General features: G+C 41.6%; 1 protein-coding gene across 3 annotated transcripts in view; it reads left to right on the top strand.

The window, feature by feature from the left end:
• The window catches only part of foxp4 (forkhead box P4), a 128,025-nt gene that overhangs the window by 91,992 nt on the left and 18,745 nt on the right, over positions 1–17,288 (top strand). For all 3 annotated transcript variants that reach the window (XM_065241419.2, XM_065241418.2, XM_065241417.2), the window contains exons 7-10: positions 4,763–4,967; positions 5,515–5,610; positions 7,164–7,268; positions 14,967–15,054. In XM_065241419.2, coding sequence (XP_065097491.1) covers positions 4,763–4,967; positions 5,515–5,610; positions 7,164–7,268; positions 14,967–15,054 — 494 coding nt within the window. The remainder of the gene's footprint in view (positions 1–4,762; positions 4,968–5,514; positions 5,611–7,163; positions 7,269–14,966; positions 15,055–17,288) is intronic.

Raw genomic sequence — 17,288 nt, 5'->3', positions numbered from 1 at the left:
TTCATTCATTCCTTTAACACTTAAATGCATTTCTAAGGTCTTGGAGGACCGGGAATGTCCCTAAGTGCATAATGTTTATGTTGTGTATTATTGGCATCTGTTTAATGACAAATAAAATGTCAAAACATAATCATTTCGTAATTGTTAAAGGGGACGATATGAAAATGATGTGAAAATATCCATGTTTTAAGTGCTAAAATTGGGTCTCCAGTGCTTCTATCAACCTAGAAAATGTGAAAAATATCAACCTAGTAGCTTAGTTTTTGTAACCATTCTCTGCAAGCATGTGAAAAAATAGCTCATTGAAATCTGGCTCCCCTTGTGATGTCAGAAGGGGATAATACTGCCCCTTAATCTGCACTATCCAACCACAGCACTGCCATTTAGTGCAGATATCAACTAATTTGAAAGGACACACACAAAACTGCACATTTTTGCTCACACATACAAAGTGGCAATTTTAACATGTTCTAATAAATTATCTATATAGACACCAAAGATTTATTTTTTTGTAAAATGTCCCCTTTAATGAACTATTACAGTTTAGAGATTGTGTTAGATATACATTTCGGGTCACTAAAAATGATTGGCAAAACATTGATTCATTTAAGGGTTAAAGAAATAGTTCACCTAAAAAACAGGACTGGATCAACGGAAGGGTGAGTAAATAATTAACAAAATTGTACAACAGGGATTTAAGGTACAACACTCGTACTCTAATTCAATTGGCTGGTCAGTATCGGTGCTAAAGGTGCTCCAACCGCAGGCCTCTCAACCTGGTGGTCTGTCTCTTTCAGAGCTTTCTTCATCCTCAGGTGCCAGAAAAACACCACAGAAGCTCTGATTTTCTACTTTAGTAATGCCTATTAAGGGAAAGCGGAGCTGAGGAAATACAGCGTGCTAAATAAATGCAGCATCTGTGTTCATACACGTAGTCCAGGACCAGATGGTGGTCTCAGACTGAGGCCAGACCTGCATCCACCGCCCACTTCTTCTTCCTTAGTCAGCCACACTAAAGACACACACACACACATGCACACACTCTCAGTCTGATTTACTACTGCATGTAAAATGTACCAGAGATATTATAAGTTTTGTTTTATTTCTGCTTTTAAATTTTTTTTTTTCAGTTTTATTTAATTTGCAATAATTTTCACTTCATAATGGTTAGTTTATTTTTTTTTGTTTTTCAAGTTTAGTTTATTTATTGATTTTTATGTATATTTTATGGCTGATAGTCAAATATGTTTATCCCTATAAAATAAGCCACATTTAGTGACATGAATCTGGTTAGTTTTTAATGAGAGTTTTAAAAGAGTTTTAGGTTTTTTTACTTAGTGAAAAAGTAAAATAAAATGTGAAAAACGTTCACGTTTTACAGTGCACAGACAGGGTGACGTTTTATTTTTAGTTTAGTTTAGGAGCGCATTTTAAGTTCAAATTTTTTACTATTTTTTATTTCTGCTAATAAAAATGTTTTCATTAAGGTTTCACTTTAGTTTCCGTTAACAGTAATAAAACTGACATGCGCAACATTGAACGCCAATAAATCCGCCTGTTAAAAGAATCTCTCAGTATTCCTCCGCTGAAATTTGGCAGTGGTTACCATCTCAATCTATTAGAGCTAGATGAAGCCCCCTGGAGACTAACTACAGCCATGTCCAAAGAGCCACATGTGAAGCTTGTTAACTTAATCAGCTCATAAAGAGATAAAAGCCAAGCTTGATTGTTGGTTTTGTGGAAGGCAGTCATTTGGATAATAGGTAAAATATGCCACAAAATTCACGGGGCTTTGTGTAGGGGCGGGCGGGGGGGCTTGTGTGTGTGTGTGTGTGTGTATGCGTGTTTATACCGCACGTCTGAGTTTTACATGCTCCAGACGCACTGATCCTACAGAAGGAAAAGGGAGTTTGAATATTTTTTTTACTTTAAGTGCGTTCTATGTATTTTTCCAACTTTCCTTAATTTGTCAATTAGCCTCACCAGAAATGGATCTTGACTGCAAACTGGCCACCGTCTGCCGAAATTAGACACATCAACTTCCACAGCGGCCTTAATATTACAAGAGTCTCGACAGGACAGAACTAAAAGGCAGCCGACTTCAGTTTCCATGCCGGGATCTTTACCACTCTTGCCGATATGCCTTCCAATATCATCCAGGTCTTTTATTAGAGCGCATGACTCTCATTTTCGTCCATTGCACTCGACGTTTCTGATTATTTCAGTCTTAAGAAAACATAGACCTTGTCATCCAGCATCCTGAGTGGGCCTACCACACACATACACGCACACAAACACACGCACACATACATGACTGCTTTTAGGAAAAGTAGTCTGGTGGAAAAAGCAAAGAAAGAAAGAAAGAAAGGTGGGGGACGCAGAGGAAGGTCGCAGGGTTGATGAAAATAATTTTTCGCGACAGCTGTAAACTTTTGGCTTTGGCATCTTTTTGGCGCCCCACTCTCCCCGCCCCCGTTGCTTATGTCATTGTTTCAAGGGATCTGAAGAACAATAAACTCTGGACTCTTGGAATCCCTTCTGCAAATTCTGCGACGAAACGGAATCACGGAATTTCCCCACAATCCCTCTCTGAAGAGAAGCCCTCCATTATGAGTGACCAGCCAACCATGTGCATTCTTCTGGGTAGTCATGCTTGGCCGTAGCTGACGCTGAAAAGGATTTGTTCTCTGATCCATGGGTGGCGCCAACCGTTGTTGTTGTTTTCGTGTTTGTTTGGCGTGTCGAGTCGTTCTCTCGGAAAGGCTAGAGTTACGACCTCGAGTGACTCAGTACTGAGTTCATTGCATTGACTGCTTGTTCATTTTGTTATAGTCATACTTAACATTTGCAGTAAAATGTATTCCTGTCCAAAGGGTGTGTTTGAAAGCTGTCGGGCTCAGCTTACTGCTTTGTAATGACCGAACCAAAATTTGGTTTATTTCAGGTCTTATCTATGTAGTGCATGGAGCTAGAGGAGGGTCAGATATGAACTTTATTGAGAAACAAGAAGATTTAATGGTCTCTTATAAACAGCACTATAAATTTGGATCTACATGCCACAAACTAATGATTAAACAATTGGTCATACAAACAGATTCACACCATTGGCTGTGTTCATGTTGCTATGTCGGGCCACTCAAACAAACAGAGCAATGTTGAAAGAGCCACACTGTTTATACTTTCTGTGGAAATCAACCTAAGAATGGCTTATTTATAGTGCACATCTGGACATTAAGCTGTGAAAGGATTTTAGCGCACATCAGCTTAAACATTTTCATAGACTGCCATAGGTTTGGCTCTATTGCTCACTACAGTGTTTTCTGTATGAAGTGCGTGTATGAGAGGGAAAGAGAGAGTGTGTGGCCGACCACAAGGGAAAACGCCTCACCTGCCCTCGTATGTGTGTGTATGTGTGTGTTTGGAAGAAAGCGAGAAACAAAAACACTTCACTGTAGGTAAACCGCTCCATCTCCACCCTGCGTCCTTCCTTCCACTTCCTGTCGTCTGGCTAAGTAAAATCCTGCAACTCGCCCCTCTCTAATCCACGACAACAGCGCCACGCTACCGGATTTTCTCAGTTATTTGCAGGGTCAAGATACATCGCTGGCCCTGTGTGGTGCTTTGTCAGGTTGTGTGTGAGTAGTGAACAACAGCCTGTAGCAGCAAGTGTGGCCATACATCATGTCTCTGGCCCTCGGCCTGCTGGAAAGCGAGGGAGGTGGCTGTAGAGAACCCAGGCCAGACAAGGAGTTTTGTTTTGGCGGGGTCTGGGACAAGAATGCTGGCGGACCAGACATAATATTTAGATTGCTATTAAGACTTTGCCGTGTGAGATAGTGTAGCACGCTGTGGCTTTTAGGAACAGCGTGCACTAGACATACTCGGGTGGGGAACCAGCTGGCCCCCTTCTCCCTCTCGTCTTTAACACCCTCCCAACCCCAGACCCCCTCCTCTTTTCCAAACGAATAGACAAGAAGGAAAAAAGCAATCCCGAATTCAGCAAGTTTGAGGGGAAATATGCCAGGAGAGCATCTCGCCAAGATTAATTCGCCTGGTGACAGAGGTTGCAACAGCGTTGCTCGGGACGATGATAATTACAAATGGAGGTAACCGGGGGGAATTGCATAGATGTTGAAAGATAACAAAAACATGCTGAAATTAGCCATTTGCTTCTATTTGATTTGGTTGGCACCCCTACATTTTTATTCTCCTGTGAACTTAACAGTGGCTTGCCCCCCTCCTGTAGTCAAGTGTGGCACAGAGTGTGCCTGGTGTTTTATGGCTTGCCACGTTAATGTCAGGGCACCACCAGAGATTGAGATCTCTGGGGCCCATGCGCTGCCAGCTGGCTTTGGTTCAGGATGGGGCGGGAGGGTGGGGGCTTTGGAGGTGTGATAAGGAGAGACGCAGGTTTGGATGCTTTCCTAAGGAGCTCTCATCAGTCAACGCAGGGCTTACCCTATTCATCGTAACAGATATAAGGAACACTAATAAACAACTTTATAAACAAACCTCTGGTTCATCATATTGTATGAAGCCTGTTGTTGACACATGGCTTTTTAAAGCACCTTTTGTGTTTGAATGGAGTTTAAGGATTTAATGCAGACAGCTCACAAAGCTTTTCGCACAAAAAATTAATCTCTTGCTCTTTCTGAGGTTTAATGCATAATGCAATACGTTTAACTGGCTTTTTCTCTTTATTGTTCTTTAAAAATGCATACAGTAAATGCACTGAAAATCTCTCTCTTTCTTTCTTTCTCAGCCATGTGTCCCACTGACCTGCAGCAGTTGTGGAAGGACGTGGCAGGCATTCAGAGCACAGAGGAGGTCATGAAACATGAGGGCCTCGATCTGACCACCAACAGCTCCAATTCTACCTCATACTCGGCCTCCAAGGTCTCACCTCAGATCCCCCATCATCCTTTGCCAAATGGACAGAACTCTGTGCACACTCCAAAGAGAGACAGGTGAGCACTCAAATACACACACATACAAGCAAACTTCACAGCACACCTGCTACCTGGCTTGAGTTTTGAATGCTTCCTTGCCATTTCATGTGAAAATATTGCGAACATTGTGTTCTTACGTCAAGGCGTTGCATAGCAGCAGAAATACTGATAAAAAATGTACAACTTGAATGCACTGCAAGTCATTTTGTGTGCCAAAATGCATGATGCAAAATGCATAAAAATGTTGCAACCAATTCAAAATTAAGTCTCACCAAGAGTCAAATGCAAGTTAATATTTGCACTGGTCAGTAAAATATTTAATGAAATGTTTTAAAGTCTGTAATGTCAGATACTAATAATAATTTGATATTTTGTGCTTGTGCAATTTTAACAGGACATTGTGTGTCAACAGCAGGACTGACACATTTGTGTCATTTTAACATAAGTGTGTGTGTGTCGAGTGGGTGAAAGTCCACTGTGATGGTGTAGCTGAGAGAGAGAGACCCAGGGAATTACGGTAATTCTTAATTTTTTTTTTCATTTTTTTTTTTTTTTTCATTTTTAGAGCAAGACTCTTTGAGTGGATCTCGTCCTTCACCAAGGAGTCCAGTGATGATCATCTCACGCCATACTCCAAAAGCGCTCCCCTCCAGAGCTCCCAGTGAGTAATCATACACACATGTATACGTCATGTTTGTCTACCATGATAGGGACTTTCCACAAATCCTGACCATCACAGGGATGCTTTTACTTAGACATAATTTAGTATGTTTGTATTTCTGGGAACCATTGGTTAATTCAGGTGTTACTATGTTTATTGAGGTCATTGAGATGTTTCTCCTTGAACCAGTATGTTTAGTTTTATGTTTCATCTTACAGGTGACCCAAACTGTATTATTATACAAACACGCTCATTTTTGTCTGGCTCCAAAAAACACAAATCTGTCGAGTAACAAACGATAGGAAAAGTGCTCCCTCTATCATGTTTGCATTTAACACTGTTCTCCCTGTCTTGGCCTAACACATTTACACACAAACAGACACACACACGCGCGCGCACAACTCCGAAGGGAAGAAAAACTGTGTGGTGAGGCTAATGCATGGCACATGTGGACAGTGTGGTTGCCAGTAGTTTGTAATGTCTAGAGGCTGAGCAGCTTCTGAATTGCATTGGCCGGCCACTGCCAGCACATCTGATGAGGAGGAGGAGGAGGGAGCGCGTGTGCGCTCCACGTCGGGAGGCCCTCATCTGTGAGCAAGCTGCTTTATATTAAGCAGCGCTCTGATGTGGATTTGGGAAGAGTTCCCCAGACCTTCAACCACTACAGGCAGCACCTCCCCCCAACCCCCTGCCCATGCTTAGCAGCCGTCAGACGCATGACGAAGGATTCTGCGGTCCCTGCCCTTCTACATGCAAGCAGTGGGGGTTAGCCAGGCCGAAATGAAAAATAGCTGGATGATATAGATGCTGGCAGGGGTTCGAGGCCTGATCTGTTATGGGTCTCAACAGAAGCCGGGCCAGGGAGACCCGCTCCAGACTGCTCGGGCCACGGAGCACATACAGTGGCTGTATCTCAAACTAAACAAGAGCTAAGAGTTTATCCCCGGGCCCCGTCAGCGGGCCCTGTCAGCACGTCTTTAGCCACCTTATACATTCTCCCGCCGAGAGAGGCGCATGGAGACGTTACCGGAAAACATCTCTGCAATTAAACGGCAGCGTGTTGATCCTGGCTGCGTCCGAGGACATTCGAACCTGTGATGAAGAACGAGATGCTCTTATTAGAAGCCTGTCAGTCAGGTTATAGAAGAGCTGTCATTTTTACATTAACCAGATTCACTTAAACTGCATTTGTACAGAGCGTCCTGAAGGGGGGCTCACAGAACCGACTCAACGCTATCGGCTTTCTCAAACTGGGAGCACTTGAGACTAGAATGTCTTTTTCCATTGCTTCATTGCTTTGTATTGGTTGCATGTGTGAGATCTTTACTAACTAAAAGCTTCAATAAGCTATCCAACTGAATGTTGATTTGATTAAGCAACAGGTGTCTAAAGATTTAAGGTGCAATATGTGGTTGGCTGTCCTTATTGTTTGCCTTCAGAAATGTTCTCACCGTATCACCGATTAGTGCTTCACGACACACCAAAATGAATGTGTTATTGGTTTGGTGTGAAATAATAATTTATAAAACTAACCAACCATTTCTCTCTGCCAGCTCGACCCATGAGGAACACACGGCCTCGCACCCGCTCTACGGACACGGCGAGTGCAAGTGGCCCGGCTGCGAGGCGCTCTGCGAGGACATGGGCCAGTTCATCAAGTAAGTGACAGCTGTCCGTCACATCCACTTCACCTGATGCAATTACATCAACCCTGTTACACGTGTCAACCCCAAACCTCCCTCGGCAACAAAGCGTTCATCATTGCCTGCTGTGTCCCACAAACAAGCCTCTGTCTGTTAGATTTTCCTTCTGTCAAGGTGCATTCATCCTTTTTTTGATGAGCATGCAGGACGCTTGCTAAGTAAAGACCTTCCCTTGTGCTGAAGTGAGAGAGAGAGCAGGCAATAAGAGAGCCGGTGGCTGACAGATGGGTTCAGGTGTGATGTTTGAACAGACAGGAGACCAGTGAATTCCACAGGGAGGTGGGGGGCAAGGTTATTGCCGAAAAGAGCGTGAGACATTTTCCAGCGCTGTGGGACTGCACGTGTATGAAAAAAGAAGGCTAATCGTGATAGACAGGTATTTTGGTCAGAGAACAAAGTTGTAGTAAACCAGACTGCCCTCTATAGTCCTACAAGTGTCATATAATTGCTGTCTATGTAAAAACCCCTAAAATATTATTTCTCAAGACTAGGGTCTTTATATATTTACTTTTTAAACCTTTTCACAAGTAGTATATATTTTTTTTTTAAATATGCACTTTATTTAGATGCTTTGTTTAGAAATCAGCAACTGTTGTTATTAGCGACACCAGTGGTTGTTGAGTGAACTGCAGCCAGCGACTTGTTGCGTGTACACACACTCAAGTTTTTTCGGGAAAGCCATCCAATACAGAAACTTGATGAAAAGTGTGTGTGTACAGTTTTAAAGGGATAGTTCACCCAAAAATGAAAATAGTGTCATTAATGACTCACCCTAATGTTGTTCCAAACTCGTAAGACCTCCGTTCATCTTCAAAACACAGTTTAAGATGTTTAATATTTAGTCAGAGAGCTTGTTGACCCTCCTTTGAAAATCTATGTACTGTCCATGTCCAGAAAGGTAATAAAAACATCATCACAGTAGTCCATGTGAGAGCAGTGAGTCAGTTAGAATGTATTGAAGCATTGAAAATACATTTTGGTCCAAAAATAACAAAAATTATGATTTTATTCAGCATTGTCTTGAGACTAAAGTCACGTGACTGCAGTGACGCAGATGATGTATGACGCGACTGACGTGTTATCTGGTGTGCCCCAGCTGTTTTTTTTTTGTGCCCGGGCTTCGTTTACAGTGTGAGGGAGACGCACTTTGTAAGTTTGAAAAAAATAACTTTGCAAACATGTCTGAGGATAACACGTCATCCGCGTCACTGCAGCCACGTGACTTTAGTCTCACGCATGCGCTTCACAACAGACGCGGTAGAGAAGACAATGCTAAATAAAGTCATCATTTTTGTTATTTTTGGACCAAAATGTATTTTCGATGCTTCAACACATTCTAACTGACCCACTGATGTCACATGGACAACTTTGATGAAGTTTTTATTACCTTTCTGGACATGGACAGTAAACCGTACATAGATTTTCAATGGAGGGTCAGAAAGCTCTCAGACTAAATATAAAACATCTTAAACTGTGTTCCGAAGATGAACGGAGGTCTTACGAGTTTGGAACGACATGAGGGTGAGTTATTAATGACATTATTTTCTCATTGGGTGAACTATCCCTTTAAATATATCATAGATTTCTGTGTCGGCAGTGAAATCGGGGTAAAGTCTCATTGGTGGTAAAAAGCCATTAACACATCAAAATTACAAAAGCCCCCTAAAAAATGTAAAAGTGTGGATATTTCTAAATTCATATAGTAACATTGTCCAAACATTATAAAATGTCCAAAATGGCCTTTCTTTAAAGGTTACTACTGTAGGTCACATATAACTTATGAGTAACCATAGCGACACATGTTCATTCTTTTCCTTTTGACCTGTCCCAATAGTAAGTGTATATCTGGTCAGGTAACTCTTCAGCGCTGTCAGATGCCGATTAGTCCCACAATTCCCTCTCTCCATCCCTCAGCACACCACTGCTGGCTAAAGCAAATTGTTTTCACGCTTCATTAGTAGTTTACTTAATTAGCTCATTTACAATTAGAAGCCTTTGTTTCTTGGATACAAGCAAAGACATCAAAAAGTGTCTCCCTCCCTTCCTCTATCTCCACTCTCCCTCTTTCCCCAGCCTTCTTTCTTCTCGCCATCTCTTCTTTTGCACGTGTTTGCCAGTTTGTGGTCTTTAGGGATGCTGGGAGGGTGAGAGGAGATAAAGAGAGGAAGAGATCAGACAGGGAAGACGATGTAAACAGTCCCATTGTCTCTGTGTGTTAAAATAATGAGACTTCAGAGTGGAAAGTCCTGACATGTTGGGCTGTCACAGGGGGGCGAGACGCAGTGTTGGTACTGCCGCCAACCCAGCGGGCTTGCAACACATTTGCTCTGTTTTAAACCCTCCGTAGGCAGCGTTTTAAAGCATCATAGACTCTATTGAAAGGTAGGGAACTTAATTATGTTGTCTCTTAAGAATTATTGTCTGATGTAAGACACTGTATTTATTCCAGAAAGAAAGAGATATCCAACAAAGCATTGTAGCAAGTTCGATAAAAAAAATGGAGGATTAAATGTTGATCATATTTACTAAAGTATACATAAAGTGTGTATGCCGTCAGCGAATGTGTAGCTTGTCAGGGTTACCGTGACCGTCACATATTTGTGTTAGATCATCTACTGATTCCAAGCCTGCGTTTCCTCAGGGGGTCCTTTGTATTGACAGGCCGGAAAGATGTGTATGTAAATTTCCTCCGGTCGTCCCTGGCGACGGAGTGGGGAGCACGCTCGGTGCACGCGGGCGGGAGCGGGAAGGCGCGTATGATGGCCGCTGACACACACATCAAAGAGTGGGAGAGTCTGGGAAAGTTTTAAGAGAAAAGCTGTTGTTTGGTTGCACGGTGTCTCGTTTCACATAGCCTCAGGGCAAGCGGAGAAGAGTGGAGGGGGGTAAGAGATAAGAAGGGATCGGGATGGTGGAATGACAGATATTGCAGTCAGTATCGTGCACAATGGCCTAGTAAGAACACAGTTTAGTCATCACTACAGACAGGAAGAGAAGAGATGGTCAACTCGTGCTGTTCGCTCTCCTTCTGTTCTTATTTTATAGCCCAACTGGTCACATAGTAGGAAGTAAAGCCCACACAAAATCTTTACAGAAACAGCTATTGCATACACAGAGCTGGGTAGATTACTTATGTATTGTAATCAGTTACTGATTACATAACAAAATTAGTATTTAGTAATATAATCTCTTAGATTACACATTGTTGGTAACGTAATCAGACTATTTATGGATTACATTTAGATTACTTTTGACAAATCTAGTTTGATTTCAAATATATAAAGAGGAAAAAATATATTCAAATATTTTTCACAAACAAGAGTAAATAAAAACAAAAACAGCAACTTTGCAAAAAACATATTGAATTTCACGAAATTCACTGCAACAACCTTGCTAGATCTGAAATTTCACCTCACAAATAAAACTAATAATAAAAGTAAACTACAAGTTTCTCTAAAAAATGAAATGGTGTCTATACATCCAGACAGTGATCAAACGCTGAGTGCTGCTCCATTTTGCCATTTGTCTCATTGTTGCTAGGGATGCTCATATCAGTTAATTTCCCCGACTGACAACCGTAGCTTCTAAACCGAACATTAACCGTTAACTTATAAGATTTTAATATGAAGTTGTCATTGAGGAAAAATACAGTTGATGGTTGTCTGTGAACTAGTAAAAACAAAACATTTAATTTGAACGTGCAAACAGCAGCGACAGATCAACAACAGAACCAGGATTCATACATTATCAGATATTCACGCAACATTACCTTATTAAAAAGCACGCGATCAGTCCAGAGGATTAATATCCTAAAAGGGCAGATTGTTTCTTTTTCATCTACCACAGTGGTCATTTCTAAAGCAGAAAGTTTTGCTTTTGCGTCGTCTTTCTCCGTTTGTGCAAAAAGAGAGATGGGTATGGTCAGGGTCAGAGGCCATCAGCGAACGTCTGTCCGGATGTGCGCGAGACGGACCGCGTCATCTTGCACGGACATGCGCGCATCTCTGTTCAGCTTCCAAACACGCATACAAATGATTTCTCATACAAATGATTACTTTATCAGACCGTCAGGGCAGCAATAATTTGTGTCATTTACAGGACATTCACAAATTAAAGATAGAAAAGTGGCGAAATGTCTGTCGGCTCATGACGACACGCACCATGTATTAACAAATATTTTTTTATTTTAACTGATAATGTTAATCGGTCATAAATTCTTACCTTCGGTTAACGGTTAAACGGTCAATGTGAACATCCCTAGTTGTTGCTATAGATATTATATACGTCTCATAGACTGACGCTGCCTATTGGAGCTGACGTTTTCGCGCGGCTGCCATCATGAATGGGTCCCCAGTGTCCCGCCTGAATGTATTTCTACTGAGTAAGGTGTATCCCCAACTACAATAATCATAACTCCCCGAATTTTTACCGTATTTTTAAATGGTTTGGTACACGTAAGTAACGTTAGTTACGATGACATAATATTATAAGTGGTAAAATAACCAAAATTATTGTTCAGTCTTACTTGAGAAAAGTAATCCCATCTGGTATCAGTACTGGACAGATTATTGTAACCGTGAGACCCAACAAATATGGCGGCAATGCTGGATGACGTTCCAGTACACCATGAGGCGTCTACGTATATAATGTCTATAGTCGTTGCTTCTCTCCTTTGCGATTCCACACCCCTTCCCCTCTCCCCCAGGAAAACTCAAACAATTATGAACTTATAAAATCAATATGTAAATTTATTATGATTTACTAAATTGTTAACATCTTACTGTCATATTGTGAATGTAATCATGTAATCCATAAAAAAGTAACAGTAGTCTGATAACGAGTATTTTAAAATGTAGTTTAATCTAATTACAAGTACTTGATTTTTGGAATCTGATTACGTAATCCAGATTACATGTAATCCGTTACTACCCAGCTCTGTGCATACCAACATGGTTTAATATATATTTGATAAAAAGATAATAATTTTGTGTCCCTGTCTCTGAAATCCAGACTAAATAATCTAATTGTGAGATTAGGAGCATTAAAGTTTGATTTCACTTTGATTTCAATCACTGACTCAGTCAGTATTAAAGATATCAAGATTATATTTTCACTGAATGTTCACTACATTATAAAGGATGATTTTATCCAGAAAACAGTAAATCACAAAAAAAATATTTTTTTAGATTTCACAGACTGGGTTACATTTGACCACATCCTCTCTCTTTATGTCTTTCTTTTTTTAAAAGTAGTGTAAAAATGATAAAACGCTTATTTAATCGCTCTCTCTCTCACTCACTCTCTCTCTTTCTGTGTCACACACCCTCCCTCGCCCTTAGCTCTTTAATGATGTTCAATTTTTTTCCGGCATGCCAAGACGACATGTGTTAGAATACTCAAGCCCTTTGTCGGGGCCAGTTGATGACTCTTTTTTTTTACCGACCGTTGTAAATGCTCCTCAAATCCCTGTCGGGGTGCGGGGAGTAAACACTGCCTCATTGTCGAGTCTCTCGGAAAAAAAACCCTGCTACTGTTTATTATGATCTGTAAAACTTGTGGTCTGTTCCTTTATTCAGAATGAGAGGGACTGGGGGTGTAGGGACAGAAAGATGAGATCATGTTTTTGTTATTATCATCATGCGCTTGCGGGGAAAAAATGTCTATCTACGCCGGGATTAGGCGAGCGGGTGACATCATTGTTTTTGTTTAATTTCTCATGGAGAAAGAACGTGCACCCCAATTTTGCTTCAGTCGTACCGGTCATGCTTGGCAGTCATGTCGTGGAGACCAAGCGTGTTGAGATGTAACGTGGATAAGTGTGTGTTGCAAGGCTTTTATTCACTTCTATATGTTGGTCTCCTGCAGTGCGGAGGACTTAACCCAGTGTTTCACCCCAGCAAATGAGGATACTGTTAAAACACGCAGAAATTCCCTGATGGATAAGTCTCTGGGATAAGATGGACTTAAGATATGTGGGGCGTGCTAATAATTTGTAGATCAGGGCAGGATTGATTCACCTTTGGAAGGAAGAAGAAAGATGATGTGTTTTGCATTTTAAGCTTGGATTTCCCCTTAATATGAAATAACCCTTAATCCACCTAACCTCGGGAAGTATTTGCTTTATGAGGCTTACAGCTGTGATGAGTTCAGCTGCTCCGAATAAGTGAGCATTGTGGCCCAATCATGTTGTTGTTACTTACCCCTTTCTCCCCCGCTTATATCACATAAGACTCTTTTATGACCCCTGAGTTATTATATCCCACCAGGTGTGGGGTTTGGAGAGGAGGGAGGGGTTTCTTACACACCTGTAAGGGTGCATGACATCTTTATGACATCATCATTTGGATACAGAGATGTTTGTATAAGCATGGTTAGAAAAGCCTCAACGGGCTGATCGGGGTCTTGTACCACCCTGAATGGTTTATTTTTGCAATTATAACCAGCTGACTGTACATTATTCCACTTTACACATGACTAAATATATAAATTGACATATTAATACAAATATTCAACATTTAAACATACAAATTTCCTACGTTCTCTCATCAGCTCCTCTCATTCCCTTTTTCCCGTCTTGGTATCGCTTACCCTTTTGATTCTCATCCCTGGATCATCTGTTTTGTTTTGTTTTGGGGAGTTACAGTTTGCTTAAAAAACAAAACATGACTTGAATAACTCAGGGCAGAATCACCCATTTGAAGCAGCGCTTGATGAGTAAAACAAATGATGTCACATCCAGGTGTTTTTTTTCGACTCCCACTCAGGGTTCATGGCCTGCGGCACTTAGCTTTCTGACAAAAAACAAAACCGTTTCCAAAATAATATCCCACTCCAGCTGCGTTTCAACTGAATAGCCGAGACATTAGGACATTCGTAGAGAGCTAATTTGTAGAGACGTTTGGGGCTGAAGTCATTTTGATTTCAACAAAATGTTGGTAAACAAAATAAAACTGTTAACCGCAAATGAAATGGACTGGATTGTTTCAATATGTTACCATTTTCGGCATCTCCATTTCCAAAAAACAATTCGGTCACGTTAGTTCATATGACACAGTCCTTCTATGTCTTTCATGTACTAATATTGTTTAAATTTTCTTACAAGAGGAAATCAAGTTTATACGCCTAGTGAAAAGTGTTTTTCGGATGGAAATCCACTATTGTTAGGGATTTCCTCTGAATGGGCCATTGTGGTCCTATTAAATGTTTCTCATCTCAAATGGAAAAATAAACAACTATCCGCCGTCGCATTTTGATGTAGTTGTTTGTTTATGTGAGGTCATGCTTGGCCGGGACGCTGCAACTAGATCTCTACTGCCTCAGTGACCTCAGTATTTGTGTATGTATGTGCATGTTGTCAGGATGTGATGGTCTGGGCATGTAGTGCAAACACGTTAGCACACGCGGCACAAACTTCCAAAGCAATCCCAGAAGGCTGAGCTGCAGCCGTAGCGCATGTTTGTAGGTGTCAGCTACATGGCTTGTGGCAGATGGTCCAAATCTGCTTACAGGTCTCCCTGTGGGAGTTTAGATAGGGTCACCTAGGATAGGTTTATTTGCACGTAGATTAATTTCGTGTTGTGGACCGCGTATTAGGATGCGCTGACCCGTCGCCGCATGTTTGCATTATTTAAACTCTTGATGTCTCTATCCTAGGCACCTGAACAGTGAGCACGCCCTGGACGATCGCAGCACAGCCCAGTGCAGGGTCCAGATGCAGGTCGTTCAACAGCTGGAGATACAGGTGAGATGCGGGCATAGACGCAAAATCAACATTTCTGTAAAAATCTCGCCAAATCAACATTTCTCCAAAACTTTTAAAGCCACCTGACTACTTCTTTTTTAAATACTGCATGGTGCTGGAAGAAAATATATGTTTTTGTTTATTTACCAACACCTTCATGCTGCAACTATAAAATTTGCATGTAATTTCTGCCATTTTGACTACTATTCGCTCCAGCAAAGATGCATAATATACATTTGGCAGACATACCTTGCGTACAAGCCATACATCTTACCATTATCAGTCACATTTTATGCCCATTCCTGTAATTTGATCCAATGACCTTGGTGTTACCACCACCATGCTTTACCAGTTAAGCTAAACAAAGCACATGGCACCAGAAGGTTATCGGTTTTGCCACATTGTACAGTGCTGTTCTTGTAAACAGCTATGAATATATCAGCAATGTTTTAGTGTGCACGCCTTGTAATTGTGGCTCAGGTAATTGAGTCATCAGGATCCTAATGTGTAATAGATCAAAGCTATCTCAAGTGCCCATATACGTGTTCGCAACATAGTAATACACATCGTAGGAAACTAGCAAGTGGGATTTAACGTAGCCCTCTTGTCTTCCTGATCTCTCCCATACTGCCTCATATACAGTACACACACACAGCTGGCATGATTTTCTGCCCATTGCATGTCACAAGAGTTGATAGAGATCACTGGAGCTTGTAATAGAAAAGTGATGTAGAGTATGGGTGTGAGAGAAAAGGACAGAATATTTGTCTTTGATGGATCCCAATTAGAGAGTTTCCCAGCACCTCTCTTAACGCCCCTGCCGTGGGGTCTCTGCGAGAACTGCAGGCTGCCTATGGCATGCACATGGAGGAGAAGGGTGGACATGGGAGGTGCCAGAGACCTCCTCTGTCCACTTAAGCTTGGAGTGTAGTTTGTTTTTAACGTATGTGGATGGTCGAACACACAGCCTTGCAAAGTATAGTTTATATGACTCTTATACCATGGGTCTGTTGAATGCTGTATTCTGATTGGCTGAGAAATGTTCCATGGGTATGCATTAATTTCTGATAACCGCACACCTAACTTGTCAAATGTCGTAAAAATAGGCACCAGAGCAATGTTTGTGGTAATTGTGGGATAAGAGGAATAATTGACTCCGGTCCTTTGAATTATTTGAAAATAATGCACACCTAGCTTCGGGTCGTGCCGCATTGCACCTTGGGTGTGCATTATTTTCTTATAATTCAACGGCCCGTCGTCAATTATTCCTTACGTACGTATACACAGACTTTCGCCGCATGCGCATTGCGACAAAATGCAGTGTATCTTCTGGCTACATACTACATTTTCCTGTAGGCGCGGATGCGACCAATGCGTACTATATACGCTGGGTTTCAAAAATCCAGTCGTGCGCGTCTTCTGATGACGAAAATTGCGTCACATGCACTGTAAATGCAGAAGTATTGACTATACTTCTGCCTTTACACCCTCATTGTCCCAAATGGATACACACGGGGTCGGCTTTAGTGCAAAAAAAACCATGCAGTAAAAAAAACTGGTCAACCATTATGAAACTTGCTGACCAAAGAACTGAATAAGCAAATTGAGAAACTGCGGGTGAGCAGCAATGTTGTTTTTAACTAGCTGTTTTTAATTTAATTTAAAGTTGGCTGGAAATGTTTAGATATATAAGTCATGCAAGGTCTTAGGAAATGCGCTATGTTTAGTGGCAGACCATGTTTTTTCCATGTGGGTAATTTGTTTGGACACAAATGCTGTCACTAAAAGTCTAATGACTGGCAGAGGACTAGCAGACAGTGACAGGTCAGCGCACATTACGTCATACCAAAGCAAGCGTTACCTACGGGGTAAGTTGTCTTGGTGACCTACAGTACAGTATGCGTGCTCCTCAGTAACACTTGCTGAATTAAAACACAGGTCGAGGAACTTTGCCACGCCTGCAGCGGTATAATCCCCGCATATTATCAAGCTTTAAAACTCCTGTTCCATAGTTGGGCACATCGACCCTCCAGCTTAACATGGCAGAGCTATTAGTCGGCCTCTCATTCCTCTCATCTCCTCTCATTTCCAAAAATAACCCTAACCCTCACAACAACACTCTCCCTCAAAAAATAAAAACAACACTGCCCTGCCAGGCACACGCAGCAAGCTTTGATCGGCGTGATCAGGACAGAGCGTTTACACGCGTGTCCAGACCGATGCAAGGGAGATGA

This window comes from Paramisgurnus dabryanus, chromosome 14, assembly GCF_030506205.2.
Source record: "Paramisgurnus dabryanus chromosome 14, PD_genome_1.1, whole genome shotgun sequence".
Lineage (NCBI taxonomy): Eukaryota > Metazoa > Chordata > Actinopteri > Cypriniformes > Cobitidae > Paramisgurnus > Paramisgurnus dabryanus.
Note: the sequence above shows the minus strand (reverse complement) of the source record. Positions and strands in the feature narration are given on the sequence as shown.